Here is a 25,959-nt window from a genome sequence, read left to right as displayed (position 1 = left end):
CAGTATATAAGCCTCTCAGACCTTGCCATTCTAGGCTTTCCTGCATCTGGACATCACTGGACTCACATTGTAAGCAAGCTCATTTTTTCAGCAATCTACTTGAACAGCATTCCTACCAGCTACACATAATGCAAGTCTGTTTTAATACCCAACTAAAACCATATATTATATATTTTGTGTTTTTCAAATGAGATTTTCCAATGTTTAGAATATTGGAATATGTTTAGAATATTGCCTCTTTAAGTGGTAATAAAGAAAGCAGTACATGATTAGATATGTATTTACCTGCACAGGGGAGAGAATACGTATAAATTGTACATGGGACACCAGTATAGAAATGTCTAATTTGTTTTTATTTTCTTCTTTACTGGCAGTTATTGAATCGTGTGAAAGAAGATGGCGAAAGTGGCGCTGGGGCTACTAATTGCCTTGGGTTTCCTTGGCAGTTGTTTAGCGGACAGAGACTGTCGTGTGGATACTTTCGAAGTCATGAAAGATTTTAACAAGGAAAGGGTAGGTAAAAATATGCTCCTCCAAAATGTGCATTGCTATTTTAGCTTAATATTCACTGGTAGAACTTTAGAAACAGCTTAAAAGAACTGGGAAACCTTTGGGGCTCATGCGCTGATACTTGGGAAATTAGGGCGATTGCAGTAACCCATGGTAACCAATTACATTTTGTTTTAAATGTTCTTTCTACAGCTGTCTGAGAAAATGAATCGTGCAAATATACCCCTTGTTAGTGAATAAGCTTAGTGCACATATATCTTTGAATAACCTTATACCCTTTAAAAATAGAATCTCAAATTTGGGGGTCTTAAAAATATCTTCATCTTATCAATGCTGTAATGCCCTTCTGCATCATATTGACTGTTTTACAAACACCTTTATTTTCCAATACAAAATATGAGAAACTTGGGTGAATATTATTATGGCTTCTACCCAACCCCTAATTTAGATATACAATGGGTGTGTTTTTAACATAACCCTCTATTATCCTTTTATCCTATTATTAATGGGGACCACAGCCAATATTATTATTACTATTATAGTACTAGTAGTACAGGTCTGGGACTTGTTGTTTCAAATACTGGAGAACTGAGATTTACTGGATAAGAGATCTTTCCGTAATTTAGATCTCTATACCTTAAGTCTACTTAAAGTCATTTAAACATTAATTTAACCCAATAGGATTGTTTTGCCACCAATAAGGATTCATTATATCTTAGTTGGGATCAAGCACAGGTACTGTTTTATTATTACAGAGAAAAAATAAATCATTTTTAAAAATTAGAATTGTTTGTTTAATATGGAGTCTATGGGAGATGGCCTTCCTGTACTTTGTAGTTTTCTGGATAACGGGTTTCCAGAAAACAGATCTCATACCTGTACATCTAATATTATTAGTATTATTATTGTTCTTCTTCTTGTATAAAAAGGTATTATTAGAATGACATTATTATTAGTAGGATTAAAATTATTATTATTATTATTATTATGACCCAGTTACAGAATGCTTTTTACAAAGATTTTCATCTCTAACATCAGTCTGAGCCCCAGTGGTACTTACAGTCTAACATCCATGCAACACCGACACATACATGTTAGGGTCAATTTCAGTGGGAGGGTTTTGGCACAAGTAGGCAAACAACCATTGTGCTCATAGTTGTTAAAATAATTTAAATATAGTTTTGGTTGTAAAGAGAGAATTATATGGGCTTCTTATACTAACCATAACAAGTTTGCTGTATAAAAATCCCATTTTAGCAATATTGGTTTCTATAACCTTACAAAATTCTGATTTAGCCATGGCGTGATGTTTGGATTAAGGATTTCAGTAGGAGACCCAGTAGCTTTAGTGTTGTAGAGCTTCTTACCAAATTTACCTGAGCATATGTCAAGACTACACGTATCATCACAAGAACAAAAAGAATGCGGGAACATTTAGATAACAAAGTAAAGGCTATGGTGAAGCTCCAAATGCTCCTATCTGCATCTCAACAAATCCCATACACAATCCAAATGACTTTATATGCATTCCTTATAGCTTTAGTGCTGTGCTGCTTTGTGTCAGCCTTGGGATGGTTTTTGCCATCATTACTGTGCATCTCCTACACAGTCTTACGTTCAAAGCAAGTCCATGGGCTGCAGACATTTTTAAGCTACAACCAGTATTTTAAAGAAGTAAGCTGAGAAGATGGTGCATGTCGCAGAAGCCTTTACCTTTGTACTGTTATGTCAAATTTACAATGTATGTGTATATGTGGAAATGCTAAACCTGTAGATATGCTGCTCAGATGTTAGACACTACAACAGATGAAGCACAACCCTGGAGAAAGCATACACAAATGTTAATGCACACAGAAGGCTTGCCCATTAGAAAGCATCAAGGGTTATCAATATTTTAAGCTCAGCAATGCAATGTGGGATTTTGTGTGTTTAAGAGGTCCAACTGTTTGTAACGCGATTTTGAGAGTGAACAGAGCGAAGTAGCTAGCACTGGTCAACTCCCCTCCCTTGTCCTAATCAGTATCAGCCTTTGCTCTTTCATCTCTACAATCAGTTCTAAAATATCTGTGCCTTTTTTTTAGTATGCTGGAGTCTGGTATGCTGTGGCCAAGAAGGATCCAGATGGACTTTTCCTACTTGACAACATCGTTGCCAACTTTAAATATGACCCAAATGACAAAAAAATGACAGCAACAGCTAAAGGGAGAGTCCGAATCTTAGAGTAAGAAACCTATTTATTTGTTAGAAAATTCTATGCAACCTGGATACATTTATAGGGAAAACAACAACATGAGCTCATTCTCAGGTTTATGTAAGAAGGTTCATAAACACTATTTAAACTGCCAAAAAAAACAACATGTATATTTGTACTTAAGGAACCATTGCCCCAACCCCCTTCTTAGGCTGATAGAGTTATTTAACTCTGCTTTCCATGGTGTGCAGTACACTGACTGTCCCATTGACTTCAATACATTATGACAGGTCTGGTATAGAGTTCTATTGCCCCCCAAGGCAGATACTCTGTGCATGAGCACAACAAGTCATACTTATTCCCCTTTATTGTTCTTGCACTTGCATCCAGGGTAATAATATTGTGTTACATTAGACATACAATATTCATTTTTTCTAAGTATCGCTTACAAGTGAGCAGTGATCCCACGAGACAGTTGATCTCACTGAAATTCTTGAATCCCAGTCATAAAGCATGGTAGGATTACTAGAGAAGCATTGTTGGCAGGGAGCATTGTGCAAAACTACAGCACTAGGTACCCCCTCTGCCATGTGCTCCCATTGGCTAATCCTGTGCATGGCATGGTGAGCCAACCTTTGCTGTTAGAATGCCTGTCACAGGACTCTGAAACTACCATGTCCCCTGTGTGATTTACAAATTGTCAGAAAAGGTGGTTTTGTTTGGTAAAATTCAACCCTAAATTAAAATGAAATTGAGGATCTTTGCTTGGTATGATAACAATTAACATTTTTGTGATGCAACTACTTAACCTAAGAAGGTATGGCGACTGGTACCATTCTATTGTACCATTCAGAGGCGTAACTTGTAATGGCAGCAAATACAGAAGGTTTGGAGAGGCTTAACCTTCCCCAAACAAAAATGTCACCCTCCTCTCCTAAACAGTAGGAAATAAATAAGATCTGTATCTCCCTGCTCTTCTTTTCCTCATCTGCTGATGCGCCATTTATTGCCCAACATGATGCAGCAGCACATAAGATTTTCAAACATGTCCAGCCCATAACCATGCTTACGCAATTAAACATCTACTGAAAAATAATATACCGTATATGGCCAGCATTTAAAACATAGCAGTCCCTCATGAGCTTTCAGACCAGTCTTTACAAAGCGTGAGAAGGAAGGATTTTAAAGGCAGAGACAATTAATTGGTATTACACAATCACAGGTCCAATTTGTACAGTACAGAACAGGGAGTGGAAGATTAATGGGATACTATTGTTACATAGCCACTCCTTTTGTAATGTACCTTTTTACATGTTTTAATAGCTCTTTTATTATTTGTCACGTCAAGGGTTCAATTTCAAATATTTGTTTGTTGACAGTTTAATGGTTTTGGCTTGCTGTGCCAAAGCTAAGCTTTCTTAGCCAACATCATAGCCATGGGCATCTCTAGGCAGCAGTGCAGCAAACATGATAATAACATCTTTAGAAACAAATTATAATATTTAATTCTTTCATGTTTGATACATTATTGACTTACAATAAGTATGCATTGGTTTTTTGTTTTTTCACTGTACAAGGCGTCCTTTTATACAGTTGAGCAGGGCTGTATTTTTTACATAAGCACACAAGGGCCCTTTGCTAGAGTGGCAGTTTTAGGGGGTATTCCTTAGGTGCCTATATATATAAAAGCATCCCCCCCCCAGCCTGCCACCAGACACATAAGGCTAGCTGTATGTACTGATTGGTGACTTTAATTTCTTACCTCAGTGGATCCCAAGCTTTTTTAACCGAGAGCAACATATGTAAAAAGAGTTGGAGAGAAACACAAGCATGAAAAATGCTGCTGGGTGTGCCTATTAAGGGCTATGGTTGGCTATTTGTTAGCCCCTATGTGGACTGGCAGCCTACAGGAGGTTCTGTTTGGCAGTACACCTGGTTTTAATGCAACCAAAACTTGCCTCCAAGCCAGAAATTCAAAAATAAGCACCTACTTTGAGGCCAATGGGAGCAACATCCAAGGGGTTGGGGAGCAACATGTTGCTAACATCACTAACTTACCTGATACCCCAGGCATGAGCTCCTCTTCTTCAAAAATCACACGCGCCTGCTAAGGGTGAATGGCTGCCAACTTCCCTCTTCTTCTTAATCGCCCTTTAAGCCAGGTCAGGTTTGGTGAGTGCAAACTTCCAAACTTTTCAACAAAGACATGTGCTTGTTTCCCAGTGTACATGCATTTATCTCAATTAAAATAATCAAAAATCACCAAATACTCAACATTGAAAAAAACAAAAACAAATTGAATGCATAGCAGCCATGACAATAACCTGTAAAATATATAGTTATTAATGGTGCTTAATAGAGATGTAGCGAACTGTTCGCCGGAGAACTAATTCGCACGAAAATCGGGTGTTCGCAAGTTCGCAAACTTTTAGCGAAGTTCGCAATTTTGGGTTCGCCTTAGCTGGAGCCAAATTTTGACCTCTCACCCCAGAGCCAGCAGATACATGGCAGCCAATCAGGCAGCTCTCCCTCCTGGACCACCCCCGGACCACTCCCTTCCATATATAAACCGAAGCCCAGCAGCCATTTTACATTCTGCCTGTGTGTGCTTGATGAGTTAGCATAGGGAGAGAGCTGTGCAGGGGTTTGAGGGACAGTTTAGGTATCTTTTCTGACTAGTAATCTACTTTCTACTGCTCTGTATGTAGCTGCTGTGGGCAGCTGTCCTGCTGATCTCATCTGCTGTAACCCAATATGTTACACATAGTAGTGACATTGCATTGCAATAAAATCACCTGAGCGATGTTTTTCCACCAGCAATAATATATTCCGTATCCAGTACTGCGGCGTTTTGTCTTTGCGTGTGAACCGGCTGTAACCTTTACACGACTTGATTGGCATGTAGACGCCGGACGTTTTAAAGCAGTTTATTACACAAGTTTAGAAATGTAGTGTGATTTCTGCCCTTTACAGCACAAAACGCAACACTGTGTCAACAACGTATTTTTCAGAGAAATTTTTGCTTGATCCCCCTCCTGCATGCCCCTGTCCAGGTCGTGGCACCCTTTAAACAACTTTAAAATCAGTTTTCTGGCCAGAAATGGCTTTTCTAGGTTTTAAAGTTCGCCTTCCCATTGAAGTCTATGGGGTTCGCAAAGTTCGCAAAAGTTCGCACTTTTTGGCGGAAGTTCGCGAACGGGTTCGCGAACTTTTTTTGTGAGGTTCGCTACATCTCTAGTGCTTAATGATTTTATCAGTTATAAAGTTTGATCAGTGATTGTCTCTCATGGGAATGTCTCAGTCTCTTCTAATATATATTTATAGATTTGTTTCAACTTCCAATAAAAAGGGGATTTTGTTTGAGGGAGTTCATAATTTACTGTATGGAGGGTCCCACATGTGTATCTCTTACTTTATGGTAGGATATATATATATATATTTATCACTGTTACAGGTACTGTATGTGATACTGTATGTTTAACCTTAATCCCCTTTGTTTGTTTGTTTTTAAGGAAACTGGAACTGTGTGCTAACATGGTTGGCACATTCATAGAAACCAAAAACCCTGCTAAATACAAGATGAAGTATCATGGGGCTCTAGCCATCCTTGAGAGAGGACGTGAGTAACTGGACTGGATATATTAATAGTTTATTAAGCAAACTTTCTATCACACAGCCCACTTCACATAAATGTCTTGATATGATTTCAGTTATGTGACCTGATACATACAGGGGGTAAATACAGATGTTGCACAATATCGGCACAAAATGCTCTGCAAAGTAAAGGAAAGAAACATAGAGTCCCATTTGCTCCTAATTATGCCATTGGATTCATTGATTTATGACGCTAAACCTGCAATACTTTGTTATTAGATACAGAATATATGCTTCTCCCTGAATACTATGTGCTTGTTGTGCCTCTGATTCCCTGTTAACTGTATGTTGACTGATGTCCATCACCAGTATGATAGACATTTTATCCATCATTTTGTTAGGAGAAATTTAGCAACCTATTAATTCAAATGAATCAAACAGATACAATTCAAACAGGTGAATCCTAAATTTAGGGTGGGAGTAATGATATACAGTATGAGCTCTAGACCCATGCTGGTAGGTAGAGTGTGGATTTCAGATTAATCATGTAGGCTAATGTTGGGTGGAAAATACAGAAAATATAAAATAACAGTCTAGAACATTTATTAACTAAATAGAATTAATGATGTTTGGTGCCCAATAAAACAATATGGAGCACAGAATCTCTATAGCAACAAACAAGAAGGCTTAAAAAAAGTCCATCGATTAACCAGTTAAACCAGGATTTTCTCTCACACTTTCCAGACTGGTGGGACAGCTTTGAAAGAACTGGCATATTTAACAAAACAGATGAGTGTATACATTCATCAAAATGAGCATAAATTACATTCTGCTCTAGGGGCGTTAAAGCTCAACTGAAGTACATACTCTAACATCCCAACAGCAACAATAAACTCTGAAATAAACAATCACTGAGCTAAATTTCATGTAATGCATGAATGGCGGTATTATTACCAACTGGAAAACCCCTTTCTGAGCTGGAGCCTGTCATGGAAAAGCTTTATTGGAAGCGTATAATACATTTGTCCTGTATTTACTCTTGTGTCTTGGAGTTCATTTCATTGATTTCTTGTGTGTGTGTTTGTTTTCCAGTTGATGACCATTGGATTGTGGATACTGATTACACTACTTATGCAATCACTTATGCATGCCGTCGCCGAAATTTTGATGGCACATGCGACGACAGCTACTCCTTTGTATTCTCCCGTAGTAAGGATGGCCTGCCATTAGATGCACAGAGAATTGTAAGGAAGAGGCAGGAGCAGTTGTGCTTGGAAAGGAAGTACAGAAGCGTCCCTCACAATGGTAAGTGACAGTGGAGTATTCCCCTAGAATGGGAGCCTACACACACAGCTCTCACTTTCTGTTGTTAAACGCAAAGCTGTGTATACGCAAAAAAAAAATTGAACTTAACCTAAAATAAAGAGCTGGCTTTTATTAAGGATCAATGTTAAAACCATTACTTGTACTAGAAATGCACTAAATACATGATTCAGCTGGATCGTAGCACTTTTTGTAGGATTTGGACTCATCTGTATTAGAAGTCTTTAGCCGAACTGAATCCAATCATTTAAAGTCATGTTACTTTAAATTCTAGGCAACCGATGAGATACCTTTTTATTCAAAATTTGAGTTTTGAATAAAAAAAAGTTTTTTTTTTGATATCCCTTTACAAATAAGGGTTCGGATTTGGTTCAGTATTTGGCTGAATCTTTTGTAGAGGATTCATTATTCAACAGATTCTAAAAATAATAGATTTGGTCCCTGACCAAATTAAATGAATTCCTCAAAAATAATAATGAGCTGTGAATGAAAATTTTAGGAGTCATTTACGACCTCCAAGACCTCCTCTGTTGCAAAATTGTCACAGGACTTGTTGAATAAACCCCTTGTACCCCTTAGTGTTCTTGTAATTTTTACACCAATCATCTTAAATGATCCCTAATATGTTGATCTGCAATCAAATTTAATGTGGAGGCTAAGGCTTATTGGAGTAGGGGGGGGAGTAGAAACATATGTATCCTAGACCCATACTGGTATGTAGAGTGTGGGCTTTACATTGAGAGTAGTGTTGGGCGGAAAATACAGAATATATAAATTACCTGACTAGAACTTCCATTTACTAAACAGAGGTGAGGATGTTTGTGCCAAATAAAACACAGAATCTCTACAGCAACAAACAAGTGGGCATCAAAATAGTCCATCACTTAACCATAAACCATCATAGCTATATGTTCATGCAGACATATCTAATATTTTATAGCTACTGCTCTTTGTGCATTGTATTACACCACTAGGTACAAGAAATAAAGGCCAAATTTATTACTCATTGATAATATGTCATCTTATTTATTTACAGGTTACTGTGAAACAGAACAATAGAGGAGGTTTTACAAGAATCCTGTTGATGTAACGTTTACAGGCAGAAGCAACCACATCTCAGTGCTCATATCAATAAAAGTTTAACAACCTTGGTTTTAAAGGAATAAAGAACAATGATGATAGTACCAATGTACATATGATACCCAGTGCTCCATTCTTTAACTATTTAATAGTACTTCTTCAATGTAAACCTTCTTCTCCCAGCTGATTTGTGTATTCGGATGAAATACATTTCTTTAAAATCCTGTGTGTTGTGGTTTTGGTTTCATGACTGATACATTATAGGCAAGTCATATTTTTTATGCACTACACTTCATGCATTTGTATATGCAGACAGGATTTTCTAGCTGGCAGCCTGTCATTTTTAGGTAGAAGTTCAATTCAAGAGTTGTATTATTCCAACATCCCTAACGTAGGTCCAGTGGCACTTGTTCTTCCACAGATATCAACAGCACAACTCCTAAGGGTAAGAGGCAAGCAGAAATGCAATAACTTGAGAATGTAAGTGTTAATGAGTTGCCTTAGAATAGCATCTGTTTAAAAATAAAAAAAAAATTGTACACCCTTTTCAATAAATATGGTCAATCTATACCTTGCGAACAAGGAGCCATTAAGTAACTTGCATTTGCTTTTTGAAAAAAAGTCCAAGAACTACTATTTATTCTTATTTCGGACTGAGATGCCAGGGGCCCACCAGAAAACCTTAGGCCACAGGCCCATTCTTCACATTATATTTCATCTTCTCAGTCAGTGTCTTTATTGTCCTATGTCTATTTACATACTATCCTCCTCTCCGATTCTCCTCTTTGTTCTATAGAGAAATGGTTAATGATCAAGATAAAGGAATGCAAGGCCTAATGTTTCAATGAGCAGGAGAGCCCACTGACACCTGGGCCCACAAGGAGTTCACCAGGTGACCTATTGACTCTAAACTGCAAGGTTGACTGCCTTTCTCACACATAATGAGGCTCAATTGTTGGCAGGATGAGTTGGCAGAAAGAAGGTTTAGGAGGACAAGATGGAGGCAATAAAGCAAGAAGGTATTCATTATACCAGTGTTCCCCAGTTCATTTTCCTTAAATTGCTGCTCAGTGCAGGAGTTGGTTCATATCAATAATTGGGTCACGGTGCTATTTCTGTCATGAGGCAAGGTGAAAAAAGAATCCAGAGCAGCTTCACAGATTGTAGGCTGGTAGTTGTCACTTCCTTTTTTGACCTACCTTAAATTACATGGTATTTTTAATGACTGGCATACTGGCCACTTGTAGGTAAAAGATGAAATTAGGTAGGGCACTCTTGGGGCTTCTTACCACCAGTGAGTAACTGACCACAACTATAAGCTCTAAAATGTTCCATGCGAAATATTAGCATTTTCATTTCGTTTGGTGGTGGTTTCGGTATCTGCAATTTCTTCAACCGAGTGGCATAAAATAATGTGGACCCATTTCTGCCGGAACAGATTAATGTTATACAAAATAGGGTTGAGAACAGAATTACTGAAAGTTAAAGTTGTTATCCAAAAAAACACGGTCGGTGGGATAGAAACGTGTTTGTGAAGGTTCTGAAGGAGAAGCAGTAGAACGATGATGGCCACGGGAGTCCACATAATGAAGAAAGAAATCATCAGAATGAACAATGTACGGAAGAGTTTGTAGTCTCTATGGGAGACCTTCATTTGGTTGTTCTCTGGGTAAGTAGTGCAGCTTATCAAGCGGTTCCTCACTGACTTTGTGATCTATCAGACATAGGAAAAAGGTTATTTTTGTACACTTTTAATACTGAAAATTTCAGTATCTGAATTCCGTTATACAAAGACAAAAGTAAAACAAACAAATAAATCTCTATAGTGATGTTAATGTGTATGTATTAGGGCCAAATTTTCTATATAGGCAGCTAAGAGCACCAGCTTTAGAGGAGCGACCCTGGGGTGCCTTTATAGTAAAAGTAGTGCAGCTACCTTTATACTTTATGATCGAGTAGAAGAGGGGGTGGTTGGAAGTCCATGACTATGCGGCACCAAATTTATCCATCACATCAGTTCTCTAAATTGGTTACATGGACTGACCCTTAGTGGCATTATGCAGTGGATAAGAAGGTATATTGACATATATAAAATGAATTAATATACATTCATATAACTTATACTGTATATATATTGGCCATGCTGTGTGAGAGTGGACACAAGACAGACTAAGGTCAATATCCAGAACATAAAATAGGCAAGGAAATTGGGAATGCAGTGACAGGTTAAGAACATGTACAGACTAAAAGCAAAATAGGAGCCAGAAGTATGAAATGGGTCTGGAAAAGGAGCCAACAATGATCAGCAACATGAGTAGTACCGGTACTGAAAAAGAAATAAAAAAAGAACACCACACCCAGGACGTCACTAAATGAAATATATCACAGACAAGAGCAAAGTGTGGGATGGGGTTTATAAAGATAGGCACAGGAAGTGTTGGACAATGAGCTGTACCAGCCAGATGTACAGTAAATGAGCAAGCTTTCAGTATAAAAACCCCAAGCAGCCTAGAGGCAATGCCATGGGTTTGAAGCTATGATGACCCCACGGGATCACCTGTTGAAATGTCACTCTAGGAAATTCAAGGAGCTTTTTAGATTCTAATTCTCCCTTGTGTATACTCACATATAGTCCCCAATTTCCTCATATCAAAAGAATAGTGAATAAATATTTACCTATATTATGTACTGATCCTAAGCTTAAGATCATTTTAGGATCGGGCTGCAGATTTGTGACTAGATGATAGGGTGATACCTTGGGGTAAAATCTATTTCTAGCACGGTAATGAGCAACAAATTAGAGACTCCCACCTGGCTACAGTACCATGGAAGTTTTAAATGTGGTGCCGCACATTGTACTCTATGTTCTCTCATACGAAGGGGCAAAGAATTTACATCTTTGGTTACTAATATGTCCTATACAATTGGTCAATATATTAACTGCAGTACCAAAAATGTCATATATTTGATTACATGTCAGAAATGGGGTATGCAATGCGTTGGACAAACCTCGCGGAGTTTTAAAGAACATATTTGGGAACAAGTTTTTGACATTTGCATAAGAAAGGAGACAAATGTATCCAGACATTTTTTGTCTTGCACTATGGGGAATTTAGACTTTTTCCAGGTTCAAGGGATAGAGAGAATTTTTCCATCTCGGAGGGGTGGCGATTTAACACATAAGATATAAAAACAAGAAGATATTCACCCATATACTAGATTACCAAGAGGAATGAGTTCTGATTTTGATGTTTCTTATTATTGTCATTAAACTTTTATTCCTCCATATTGATACATAATGATGTATATATCTTCTTCTCTTATGGGTACATTTACAGGTCCTTTTCAAAAAATTAGCATATTGTGATAAAGTTCATTATTTTCTGTAATGTACTGATAAACATTAGACTTTCATATATTTTAGATTCATTACACACAACTGAAGTAGTTCAAGCCTTTTTTTTGTTTTAATATTGATGATTGTGGCATACAGCTCATGAAAACCCAAAATTCCTATCTCAAAAAATTAGCATATCATGAAAAGGTTCTCTAAACGAGCAATTAACCTAATCATCTGAATCAACTAATTAACTCTAAAAACCTGCAAAAGATTCCTGAGGCTTTTAAAAACTCCCAGCCTGGTTCATTACTCAAAACCGCAATCATGGGTAAGACTGCCGACCTGACTGCTGTCCAGAAGGCCATCATTGACACCCTCAAGCAAGAGGGTAAGACACAAAAAGAAATTTCTGAACAAATAGGCTGTTCCCAGAGTGCTGTATCAAGGCACCTCAGTGGGAAGTCTGTGGGAAGGAAAAAGTGTGGCAGAAAACGCTGCACAACGAGAAGAGGTGACTGGGCCCTGAGGAAGATTGTGGAGAAGGACCGATTCCTGACCTTGGGGGACCTGCGGAAGCAGTGGACTGAGTCTGGAGTAGAAACATCCAGAGCCACCGTGTACAGGCGCGTGCAGGAAATGGGCTACAGGTGCCGCATTCCCCAGGTCAAGCCACTTTTGAACCAGAAACAGCGGCAGAAGCGCCTGACCTGGGCTACAGAGAAGCAGCACTGGACTGTTGCTCAGTGGTCCAAAGTATGTCATTCGGAAATCAAGGTGCCAGAGTCTGGAGGAAGACTGGGGAGAGGGAAATGCCAAAATGCCTGAAGTCCAGTGTCAAGTACCCACAGTCAGTGATGGTCTGGGGTGCCATGTCAGCTGCTGGTGTTGGTCCACTGTGTTTTATCAAGGGCAGGGTCAATGCAGCTAGCTATCAGGAGATTTTGGAGCACTTCATGCTTCCATCTGCTGAAAAGCTTTATGGAGATGAAGATTTCATTTTTCAGCACGACCTGGCACCTGCTCACAGTGCCAAAACCACTGGTAAATGGTTTACTGACCATGGTATTACTGTGCTCAATTGGCCTGCCAACTCTCCTGACCTGAACCCCATAGAGAATCTGTGGGATATTGTGAAGAGAAAGTTGAGAGACACAAGACCCAACACTCTGGATGAGCTTAAGGCCGCTATTGAAGCATCCTGGGCCTCCATAACACCTGAGCAGTGCCACAGGCTGATTGCCTCCATGCCACGCCGCATTGAAGCAGTCATTTCTGCAAAAGGATTCCCGACCAAGTATTGAGTGCATAACTGAACATAATTATTTGAAGGTTGACTTTTTTTGTATTAAAAAAACTTTTCTTTTATTGGGCGGATGAAATATGCTAATTTTTTGAGATAGGAATTTTGGGTTTTCATGAGCTGTATGCCACAATCATCAATATTAAAACAAGAAAAGGCTTGAACTACTTCAGTTGTGTGTAATGAATCTAAAATATATGAAAGTCTAATGTTTATCAGTACATTACAGAAAATAATGAACTTTATCACAATATGCTAATTTTTTGAAAAGGACCTGTATATATTTCTCTTCTGAGTGCATTCATATATTTCTTCATACTTATTCAAATGCATTTTCTTCATGCCCTTTCTCTTACATAGGTGCTGTTCCTTTACATTTCTTATTGTTGTATTAACTCCCCCCCCTTTTTTTATTATTCTGTTTTCTATTTGTGTTCAGCCTCTTAAATACTGATGTTATTGTATGCACATTTAAGCCTATGATTAAGTGTCAGATGGACACAAAATGCTTCAGGCTTTTTTGAAATGAGTGTATAATAAAGTTTTTTCTTTTTAATTATTGGAATGGCCTGTTTTTGGATTGCCAGGGTGCCCTTCTCCTTTTTTTCTTGTTTTGATATGGGTTTGAAGCCACCAGAAGACTGCATGTTGTGTCTAAAACACACACTTTTGCTTTTCTGGTGCCACTGCTCATACCTTTCACTGATCTGTATGTAAAAAATTACCTATATTCTGTTATATATTATATATAATAAAATATCAAACTGCATCACAGCTTTGCCAATTTTATCAACAGTACAGCACCGACAGGCTACTGAATGCTACACATGAACATCTGAGAGATGTTATTTTTAACCCCAGAGTTTCGGTTCCACTTGCTAACTGTGACATTGCAGAATACATATGTATCATAATTATAATCAAATGCATATAATAGGTACAGACAAAGTGGTATTCTGCTTCTGAAGTCCAACTTGTAAAAAGCTGCTGTGATCTGATTAGATATCATATACTGGAGATATGGTTTTGGTTTTTAGTAAGGATTGGAGGGTTGCCTGGTTAAGCATCAAAGGGGGCTGCAGAGGACTCAAGGGAAATTACAGGTATGGGACCTGTTATTCTGAATGCTCGGGAACTGGGGTTTTCTAGATATGGGATCTACTAAATAAGTCTACTAAAAAATCACTTAAACATTAAATAAACCCAATAAGATTGATTTGCCTACAGTAAGGATTAATTATATCTTAAGGATCAAGTTAGGATCAAGTACTAGGTACTATATTATTATTACATCAATTATTTGATTAAAATTGAGTCTATGGGGGATGGCCTTTCCATTATTTGTAACTTTCTGAATAACGGGTTTCCAGATAATGGATCCCCTACCTGTGGTATGGATCATACAGTTATATGTGTGTTCTTGATGGCATTTTTTTCTGTGGTTTTAAAGTTGTTTGTAAATGTAATTTCTACTAATTGTTATTTTCAATAACCATTATATTTTTTTAAAAAAATGCTAAAAGCAGTGACATTATTTAAATGAATGCATATGGGAAAGTTGTTTAGAATGACTCTTTATTAGGTCACATTTAATTTTTGGGGTAACATCCTCTTTAGGTTCACCACTTCCTAATTGAAATGTTTTACTTTAGTGGTACAGAGGCTACAGTTACTGATACATAGTAATGCTGCCGTTGTAATTGTCTGTGTACTGGGGCGTAATATTATTGTATTTTAAGTTAGTTTGGCCTTAAAAACAAAAGTCAAACATTTTCAAGTTTTAAACTACCATATATCATGTTTGTTGATTTGCTTATCATCCCTTATGCTGCCAGCAAATAAATTGTACTGGGAACAGCTGGTGTCTATAGTTACGGTAGCCACATTTTAAAACCAAACTTACCAGCAGGGAGAGTCACTTCTGATGTTAGCGGGCTGGACAGTGATGTTAGTGGGTTGGGGACTGTGGCTGTGGGATAGCAGGTATAGTAGAGAGAGACGGTGCCTATAGTAGCAGTGGGGGGATAATAGCCTCTGGGAAGGGACTGTGGCTGTGGGATAGCAGGTATAGTAGGGAGAGATGGTGCCTATAGTAGCAGTGGGGGGATAATAGCCTCTGGGAAGGGACTGTGGCTGTGGGATAGCAGGTATAGTAGGGAGAGATGGTGCCTATAGTAGCAGTGGGGGGATAATAGCCTCTGGGAAGGGACTGTGGCTGTGGGATAGCAGGTATAGTAGGGAGAGATGGTGCCTATAGTAGCAGTGGGATAATAGCCTCTGGGAAGGGACTGTGGGATAGCAGGTATAGTAGGGAGAGATGGTGCCTATAGTAGCAGTGGGATAATAGCCTCTGGGAAGGGACTGTGGCTGTGGGATAGCAGGTATAGTAGGGAGAGATGGTGCCTATAGTAGCAGTGGGCTAATAGCCTCTAGGAAGAGACTGTGGCTGTGGGATAGCAGGTATAGTAGGGAGAGATGGTGCCTATAGTAGCAGTGGGGATAATAGCCTCTGGGAAGGGACTGTGGCTGTGGGATAGCAGGTATAGTAGGGAGAGATGGTGCCTATAGTAGCAGTGGGATAATAGCCTCTGGGAAGGGACTGTGGCTGTGGGATAGCAGGTATAGTAGGGAGAGATGGTACCTATAGTAGCAGTGGGGATAATAGCCTCTGGGAAGGGACTGTGGGATAGCAGGTATAGTAGGGAGAGATGGTGCCTATAGTAGCAGTGGGGGGATAATAGCCTCTGGGAAGGAACTGTGGCTGTGGGATAGCAGGTATAGTAGGGAGAGATGGTGCCTATAGTAGCAGTGGGGATAATAGCCTCTGGGAAGGGACTGGGGCTGTGGGATAGCAGGTATAGTAGGGAGAGATGGTACCTATAGTAGCAGTGGGGATAATAGCCTCTGGGAAGGGTCTGGGGCTGTGGGATAGCAGGTATAGTAGGGAGAGATGGTGCCTATAGTAGCAGTGGGGGGATAATAGCCTCTGGGAAGGGACTGTGGCTGTGGAATAGCAGGTATAGTAGGGAGAGATGGTACCTATAGTAGCAGTGGGGATAATAGCCTCTGGGAAGGGACTGGGGCTGTGGGATAGCAGGTATAGTAGGGAGAGATGGTGCCTATAGTAGCAGTGGGGGGATAATAGCCTCTGGGAAGGGACTGGGGCTGTGGGATAGCAGGTATAGTAGGGAGAGATGGTACCTATAGTAGCAGTGGGGGGAATAATAGCCTCTGGGAAGGGACTGTGGCTGTGGGATAGCAGGTATAGTAGGGAGAGATGGTGCCTATAGTAGCAGTGGGATAATAGCCTCTGGGAAGGGACTGTGGCTGTGGGATAGCAGGTATAGTAGGGAGAGATGGTGCCTATAGTAGCAGTGGGGGGATAATAGCCTCTGGGAAGGGACTGGGGCTGTGGGATAGCAGGTATAGTAGGGAGAAATGGTGCCTATAGTAACTGAGAAACTAAATGGCATAGTTTAGAAGGAGAACTGGCAATCATTCTTGAGACTAAGCCAAAACAAAGAGGCTTTATATTATGCGATAAAAACAATGAAATATCCCTTTCTTTCCTAACAAAATAAATACAGAGGTGGTCAGACTGGAATTCAGTGGGTTCAGCAGCAACAGGTTACCATACTGACTACCCCTTACTGCTCAACTGTACACACTGTCATTGTCTCTTACATTAAATAAAGATGGGGAAACTGACACTTATGCAGAAACTGTGCTGCTGTCTTCTTTATTTAACACAACATGTTTCGAGGTGTAAGCTCTTTCTCAAGTGTTAAGGAAACCGGCACCATTATTATATAACCTGTTTTCAGATTGCAGACAGAATCATATAAGATTATATATATATATATAATATTTTATCACTATTTAAAGTGAGCTTTACTTTACCTTACCTTAAATATCTTGGTATAACTGACCACAATGATTAACCCTGGTATGAAAAAATTCAAAATAATAAATGAAACATCCCAAGCAATTTCTTCTCCAACATTCGGCCAGACCAAAGTACAAATATGAATAACCTGTGGGAAAAGATGAGTGAAAAAGTGAATGATCAGTCATTGTTTCCCATGATTAATTCACTGTTTCATATGATTAATGTATGAGAATATATTTTATTGTGAAGTTTGCGGATTTGTGGTTCATAATAAAAGAGACCTAGACTAAAACCGTGAAAATGCCTTTTGTTCTGTTAATAATGACGCCCTGCTGCCCCTTCCCACATAAGCCATGTGTTCATATTAAATTACAATCAGAATTCAGTGCAGAAATAGCACCTACTGCTGCATAGGGCAAGATAAACAGGGGACTTGCTCTCAGTCCTTTCAGTTGCAATAATGTTGACTGAAATGGCAGTTGACTGACAGACCTTTTATAAATTATTTTTTCCTACAACATATTCACATGAAAAAGTATTTAGACTCATTTACAAACAAGGGCAAAGTGCAAAGCAACAAGTTTTTGATGTCCCATGGAATGAGGATAAAGAAGAGTGTGTACTATTGGCTGCCCCCAGGCCTGGATTTGTGGAAAGGCCACAAAGGCCCGGGCCTAGGGCGGCACAAATTGGGGGGCGGCATGCCGCCCCGCCGCACCAAAATATTAAAGTTTTTTGTCATAAATGGAGCAATGGGGACCTCTTCCCCACTGCTCTGTAAAGAGATTGAAAAGGCCGCGCATGCACGGTTGCGAGTGTGCGCATGCGCGGGGGGAGGTGCACGCAGGGGGGGCGACGGACAGGGGGCGGCCTTGGGGTGTCTGGCTTATAAATCCGGCCCTGGCTACCCCACCAGACAGAGAGGAATATTAGCACTACACCACCACTGGGCATTCAAGTTTATGGGCTGAAAAAAACAATAGTTACTTTCATTCTATATGTATTGCATTTATTATAGAGTGGCATTTGATATCATACTGTGAAATATCATTTGATATCACTGTACCAATATATGATGATATCGGCATGTAATCTTGTGGTGCAGGGGGTCACTGTACCATTATATGTGGTTTATGGAGGGAGTTTAATGTGCTATTTCAATTTTAATTCACTGTACCTTTTTACCCCAGGGTCACAGTACTAGTTATGTAGTACAGTGTGGTCTTTAAAAGTAGGTGTGATGTAAATATAGATGTAAATATACTGTTGTTGGTATCCAGAGACAAAGAGTATAACTGCCCCTGAAAACAAAAGCACAGTAAAAACACATTTTCAGTTTTGCATTTCAATTTTGCATTTGGATATTTGAATATCTCGCCTTATTTTCTGTGTAAATTACTAGACTGATGGATTGACTTTATTTTTTTAAAGACATTTTCATTTTATTTTTCATTTTTAGTATACTGTATATGACCATAAGTATAAGGACACCTGCAGGCCCGGGGCGTCTCTTTCTGAGACCAGTATGAAGTTGGTCCTCCCTTTGCTAATGCTCTTCTAGGAAGGCTTTCTACTAAATGTTGGAACATTGCTGTTTAGATTTGCTTCTATTAATATCATTAGTGAGGATGGGCACTGAAGTTGAGGATCTCAGTCTGTGTTGTCTGGTTCATCTCACTTAGTTCACTTGGGTTGAGGTCAAGGCCAAAAGTATATGGACACCTGCCTGTACAACATCTCTTCTGAGACCAGTATGAAGATGGTCCTCCCTTTGCTAATGCTCTTCTAGGAAGGCTTTCTACTAGATGTTGGAACATTGCTGCTAAGATTTGCTTCTATTAATATCATTAGTGAGGATGGGCACTGAAGTTGAGGATCTCAGTCTGTGTTCCAATTCATCTCCCAGATGTTCACTTGGGTTGCGGCCAAGGTGCTATTAAATCAGAGTATGTTGTACATGTACCATGTTGAAGTGGGGTGCTAACAGAACATGACAGCCCAAACTTTCCCAAATTTGGGGTGGGGGAACGTGAGTGACCGATATACAGAGTGGATTCTCATTAGAAAATTCACCTGTACAATAAATTAGCCAGCAAATCCCCTATAGGCTGTAAATATCCAAACAACAGCTTAAAATGTTAAAGTTCTTAGAAGGTTGTGGTCTGGTCTTTATTAAGTTCATTAAATGTAACAAATAGCACAGAGTAATGATACAATTATTAATGCAACAAAAAAAGGGAAAATGGGAGAACAATTTTCCCTTTATCCTAATCAACTCAGCATTAGAGATGTAGCGAACTGTTCGCCGGCGAACTAATTCGCGCAAACATCGGGTGTTCGCAAGTCCGCAAATTCGCGAACTTTTGGCGATGTTCGCCATTTTGGGTTCGCCGCGTTTTTTCGCCTCGTTTTTTTCCGCCGTGTTTTTTCGCTTCGGTTTTTCGCCTTTGCGTATACAGTTAAACAACTTTAAAATCAGTTTTCTGGCCAGAAATGGCTTTTCTAGGTTTTAAAGTTCGCCTTCCCATTGAAGTCTATGGGGTTCGCAAAGTTCGCGAATATTCGCGAGTTTTTGGCGATGTTCGCTACATCCCTACTCAGCATCAGCACACACTGCGAGGAAGCAAATCAATATCCTGAACATGGGATGGCCATAGCTTCTAAAATGGACACTTGGATAAAAGAAAACCCCAACAAGACTGAAAGTTGAATACAGAAAGTCTAAGTGCAGAAAAGAGCAAAAAATAGGAACTCTCACCGAGAGAAATGAAATGTGTTAAAGAACAGGAAGTGTGAATAGCCAAAGTGACAATAACACTGATGTTTCTCTCACTAGCGGCAACACACACCGCCACATTCACCCACAGGAAGAGACACCTATGAAGCTCATAGAGAGTGTGAATAGTAAATACGGAGTGTAAAAGACGTACTTAAGCTTATAATTGTAAACCATATATTAAGGCAGATTTACTAAAACTCTAACATTTCTTTTTAAAAATGTGAATAAACTCATTTCCAGAAATGTTTGACATTTACTAAAAAGTCTGGACTGAAAAAGTCTGTGTGGGAAAAAGTTGCAGAAAAACCACAAAACTTGTTGTACCAAAACCTCTACTTTTTCGAATTGTCGCACAAAAACCCAGTGTCAAATATCCAAATCCTCTGAAGTATCGAAGCAAAGAAACATCCTCCGGGGCGGGTAAGAGACATCTGCCATTGACTTCTACATGATCAAGTTTTATCTAGCGAATTGTCAGATTTTTAGCCGTTTTGTTGCATAGTAAGTTTTAAAAGCATAGTTATCTTTTTTTTTACTTTTAGTGCTAAAAAATCTGAATTGGGATCAACTGATCCTTGTAGAGGCCACCTATATCAGCTATGGCATTGCCTGGAAGCAAGGCAACTGAATAACGTTCCCTCTAAAGCTGGCTATAGATGTACCAATAATATCATATGTATGATGGCCCACCAATTCTGAAAAATATACCTGTACTATGGACATTGGTAGGTTTGGGAAATAAACAGGTTTGAAAAGCAGCAGCTCTCTGGTCGTTGTAGTACAAGCAGTACAAGCTGTACAAGTACAAGCAGGTGGCCATCAGGGGGGCACAGTTGTCCCGGGCCCGGACGAACCTCGCTTTAAAGGGGGCCTGGCCATGATACAGTTTTTAGCTCGGGCCCCCTTTAAAGAAATAAGGGCCCTGATTGGTTGTGCCCCGTGCATGGGAGGGCAGGGCGTGGGAGGCCCAGAAAATTTTGTTGTGAGGGTCCCGTGATTTCTGATGGCGGCCCTGGTGGCCATACTATGTGGTTATGGTATATTTCCCATCCAGTTAAGCCATGGTCAGGCTGTGTATGGCTGCCTTAAGCTGTGTGTGTAAATGACCATAAATGGCTCACTAAATGTATGCTAAGAAAAAGCTATATTAGAACTGCCAAAGATAGCTATGCACTTGCAAGAAGAGACTTAGCAGGGGGGAGAGGCATACAAACTGATGCTGATGCCTTATATAACAGACCTGTATATAATAAAAGAAAAACATCAAGGCAATTAAAGAAATTAGAACAAAAGATACACAAACTCTGCAGGTGGATGCCCAAGTTTTGTTCAAAATAGGCCCTGGCATTTCAAGTATACAGAGGTCCAAACAGCAACCAGCAGCACAATAAAGAGCGACTGTCTATGGCATCTTACAGCAGCAAAAAGGAAAAGTTGTGCTCACCACTAAATGTTATGCAATGAGAATGTGACCACAAAATTCATAAAGCCTGAAACAAGATCCTCTGAACAGCAAACTGTTGCCAAAGAAGAATCTTCATTTTCACTAATATTAACCCAAAAAGACATCCTAGCCAGAGGCATTACAACAGGTGTATAAACATGCCTAGCTGCCACCAGAGTAGTCAGCCTTATATAGAATACTAATAGTTAATCAGAGTAAACCTAAGTAATGTTAGGTGTCTGTTATACAGATAATATACAGATGATAAAGATACAGCTGTCTGTTGCCCCTTCCCTGCAGGGCTTTACGGAAAGCCATGGTTTTAAAGCCGAATACACAGCCAGACCAACTATATGAACTCTGTTTCTTGTCAGGACCCCACCAAGGAGATGCCATGTAGCATAAGGGAACATCACCTGGCAGCATGAAATGTAAACCAGATGCATTCAGTTGGAATTGAACTCAAAACCCTGCAGCACCCATCACTAATATGTCTTATAAAAAAATATTTGTTTTGAAATACATATAATACTAAGGGTCATAAAACCAAGTATGGTCAACTGATCCCTGTAGAGGTCTACTATATCAGCTATGGCATTGCCTGAAAGCAAGGCAGTTGAATAACATTCCCTCTAAAGCTATCTAAAGATGCACCAATAATATCATTGGTAGGTTTGGGAATAGAACAGGTTTGAAAATGTCATTACTGGCAGATAAGGAAATAAAAAGGAGCAGCAGCTCTCTGCACTGGTGGTTGTAACCACAGGAAGGTGGTTATGATATACTCTCCATCCATTTAAGCCATGGTCAGGCTGTGTATGGCCGCCTTAAGCTGTGTGTGTAAATGAATTATGACACAAATACAGCACTGAGTAGTGCACAAAAAATTCCCCCTTGCACACACTTTAATTTAGAGTAGCATGCACACAATCTACAAGAACGTTGAATAACATTTGCCTGATGATATAAAAAACAACAGTTCCAACAAGCCAAGGACAAACAAAGGCACAAATGAAGAACTGAGATAACATATGCAAATGTAAGTTTGTATATTTCCAACATGACAGCACTTTTGCCAGGACAGGATCAGTAAAATCCCATTCTCCCCTCTTACATCTATACTTACCCTACATGGGTATCAGTGATACATGGGCTGATTGAATGGTCCAGGGACCAAATGGAAGGGGGAAATGTACAAGGGGCCACTTATGGTAGGGCTACCTTTCCATTGTTTTACTGTAAGGCCAGACAGCTCAAGAGATTGATACAGCTTCTCTTAACCTCACTGCCTCAAGCTTTCACTAAAATCCTCCTTTGTCCTCCCATAGAAAAGTCTAAACATACTGCAAATGTTTATCAGATTAACAGGGCTCTTATGAGCCACGTGGATTCCAAGGCATGGGAAAAGCAATGGTATATACAATATTAGGCAGTACCAGAGACCCTAATAATAGACATTTTTAGAAGACAACCTACGCTGTGTGTGGCTTGGCAACACCAGATTCAGGCTATATGGCATGACTTCAGCACAGTGTGACGGTTTCTTATCATTTCCTTACTTTCCAAAAATGTCTTTCATTAGCTAATAAAGGGAGTTAACTGATTCTTCACAAGCTTTAGTATCCCAAAGGCTAGAAACGGTTTGTATTAGCTGTAATATGGTAATGGATAAACTGCTATTCCACCCAGGAAAACCTGCCCCCCCCCCATCTGTTACAGAACTACAGCCCTGAGTCTCAGTCTTCCCACTATACTGGTAGAGGAACTGGTGGGCAGGCTTTGTATGGAACTTAATAACATAGGTGCACATTCTTATAGATTCAGTAATGGATTAAAAATAAGGCTGGTGAGCTTAGAGGAGAGGGCTCATTTATTGATGGTGGGGCAGAGTACAAAGTGCACCCATCCCTAATCTGCCTGCGCCCAACCCAGCAAGGCAACTGTATTTATAGACCTACGCTGACCGGCTCCACCTCTGACATCATAAAGGGGGCAGGGCAGGCAGTTGAGCGCCTATAAATATAGCCTGCTGGAGGCGGAAGCCGAACAGAGAAAGATTGCAGGTGGGGAGGATGGAACTGAGCCCTCAGCCCAAACCTCCCTGTGACCTAAAAGCAGTGTCCTAAGGTCGGCCTTAACCCGCCCGACCTGTGGGTATTGAGCCAGCCTGCACATCACTACTTTGCACTCCACTTGCACTGCCTGTCCCCTATCTGCATCATTGTTAAGGTTTAGAGCACAGCAAGGCCCCCAGGCACAAGTACATTGAATGAGCACCAAGGTGCATGATTTCATGGCTCTTACTGCTCTAGTAGTAAATAACCGTTTTGATATGTATTCTTATTAAAAATGAATGCTATGATGATTAGCTAGCACATTTTTTTTCATACTGCTAACGCATTACTTGTAATGAGTTATATTTATGTTACTTACTGATTTTGTCCATTATTTATGCTATATGTTCATATTGCATTTCAAGGTAGACTTTTGTTAGAGAATTTGCTAATTACTGTGCTTCTCATGGAATTCAAATAGCCGACAAGCTGTTGTTAAATTAAAGGAACATGGTTTCTTCTGCTATGCTCTTTTTAGGGAAAACCATGACAGTTAAAGCACCCTTCATTTCTTTTTTCCCCTGCTTTCTCCATCCCTTCCCCCCTACCCTTTATCTCCATCCACTCCATCCTTTTCCCCCCACACATACCCGCGCTCTCTTTCATCAAACAACATAAAACCCTTACTTTCTCTCACTACAAACTTCTCCCCTCCTCTTTTTGACCCTTTTTTCTTCCCCAGTTCTAACCCATTGGATTTTCTTGATTCGGTTCCTTTAACCTACTTTTTTAACCACCCTCCTTTATTTTTGTATGGTGTCTACTGTAATATAATAAAAATTTGCAGTAACCTATGCAAACTGCTTCCCTGCAGTGGGTACTAACTACAAATGCAGCTCCAGAAGTTGCCTTAAATCAGTTTGCAAGATAAATAAGGACCCGAAAGGAAATTCATACAACCAAACCAATTACAAATAATTACTATGCACATTAATAACCCTGGTTGAAGTAATGCCAGAACAGACCCCCTTTAGAACACAGGCAGAGTAATAATAAACTAAGATATTTCCTTACCGTGCCATTTACTTTTTGTTCCACTACATTGAAAAATAAGCACATGGGTAAAGCAGTGAAGGCAGAGAATACCCAAATTCCCAGCAGTCCACACACCACTACTTTTACATTGCAAGTGGTAGCCTGGGTGATTTTCATAATGGAGATCATCCGCTCCAGACTTACGGCCGAAAGGGAAATAAGAGTGACACAGCCACTCAGACAGATAATATAAAAATGCATATGGCAGATGAAGTCTCCCAACACCCACACCTCAGTCCAGCGGATAACCAGAATGAAGGGGATCATGCTGATGAAAAGAAGATCTGCGCAGAACAGGTTCAGCACAAAGCAGTTGGCAGTTACCAGCCTTTTCTTTTTAACCATCAAGATGATGGCACTTATATTTGTGAATATAGAAACAATGAAGACCAAAGACATCACTAAAGTCTCCAAAACAGTCACAGCCACCTTGTTATTTGTCTTAAAGTCTGAAAAAAATGTAAAATGTGTTTGACTTCCATTGTCCGAGGAAAAATTGTGATCCATTATCCCTAAGCGCAGTTACAGGAAAGCCTTATTCATCATCTTTGTAGGGAATCCACAACAGCATCCAAAAGCCAAATTCCAGCAGATCATAATGTCACATATAAGCTGCGGTGGGCAGGAAAGAAAGGCTGATAAATGTATCCCAAATGGCTAGTGCTCAGTCAGAGTAACACTAAGGCAGCACAGAGGTTCCTCATATGTTATATGAAACGAGGAAGTACAAATATAACAAATATCCACCCATCTAAAACAAAGATGAGGGTGTTGGGTTTATCTGCCGGTTTCAAACCTCAAACAAAAAGCTGGCACTTACTGGATCATGTTGTACAACAGGAAGAATTTGAGAAGGGCTCATTCTGTGCAAGTGTGCGCTCCTGCAGATTGCTAGAACTGTACAAGAACTTAAGCTGCCCATACACATAACAATTTTTCTCTCCTTTTGATTTTAGTGCGGTCCAACAAATCCATCAAATTATTGTAAGGTTACTGGGCACGGAACGATTGTACATATGGCAATTTTTCATCTGACATCAGTCAGAAAATCGGCTAGGCAGGTTTGAAAATTGTAGTCTTTAACAATGAAAGTTGTTCATTGTCCAATTGTTTGCAGGACCAAGCAGGCAGCAGTTTTTTCTTAGCTTCAGCTAAACAATATCGCTTGAAATGGTCGTTTTCGTTGATGGATAGCAATGAGAGAATCTGTCCCGAAAAATTTGTGAAATGCGGGTACTGCATGCGACTTTTTTTGAAGTGAACGTGCCTTTTTTGCTGCAATCGCGCCAATGAATTTTTTCTCTGCAAAACTTTGTGGAAAAATTTGCCAATGGCTAAATGCGGAATATCGCTGCGAGTA

The 25,959-nt window shown here is 39.7% G+C and overlaps 2 protein-coding genes across 3 annotated transcripts; one reads left to right on the top strand and one right to left on the bottom strand.

Annotated features, from left to right (window-relative positions):
* Positions 1–48: 48 nt before the first annotated feature.
* rbp4 (retinol binding protein 4) lies at positions 49–9,273 on the top strand. 2 transcript variants are annotated; one of them, NM_001015748.1, is made up of 6 exons: positions 49–69; positions 375–513; positions 2,592–2,731; positions 6,214–6,320; positions 7,388–7,600; positions 8,655–9,273. In NM_001015748.1, exons 2-6 carry the CDS (start codon positions 397–399, stop codon positions 8,675–8,677), a joined length of 600 nt encoding a protein of 199 aa, NP_001015748.1. In that variant the 5' UTR covers positions 49–69; positions 375–396; the 3' UTR covers positions 8,678–9,273. The 2 variants fall into 2 exon arrangements, with proteins under 2 accessions (NP_001015748.1, XP_031760912.1); XM_031905052.1 differs by having other exon boundaries at positions 52–130; positions 8,655–8,924.
* Positions 8,700–25,250, bottom strand: ffar4 (free fatty acid receptor 4). The gene is made up of 3 exons (XM_031905441.1): positions 24,579–25,250; positions 17,244–17,372; positions 8,700–10,412 (listed from the first exon to the last, which is right to left on the bottom strand). Exons 1-3 carry the CDS (start codon positions 25,104–25,106, stop codon positions 10,020–10,022), a joined length of 1,050 nt encoding a protein of 349 aa, XP_031761301.1. The 5' UTR covers positions 25,107–25,250; the 3' UTR covers positions 8,700–10,019.
* Positions 25,251–25,959: the final 709 nt, after the last annotated feature.

The sequence above is a fragment of the Xenopus tropicalis genome, chromosome 7, assembly GCF_000004195.4.
Source record: "Xenopus tropicalis strain Nigerian chromosome 7, UCB_Xtro_10.0, whole genome shotgun sequence".
Classification (NCBI taxonomy): domain Eukaryota; kingdom Metazoa; phylum Chordata; class Amphibia; order Anura; family Pipidae; genus Xenopus; species Xenopus tropicalis.
Note: the sequence above shows the minus strand (reverse complement) of the source record. Positions and strands in the feature narration are given on the sequence as shown.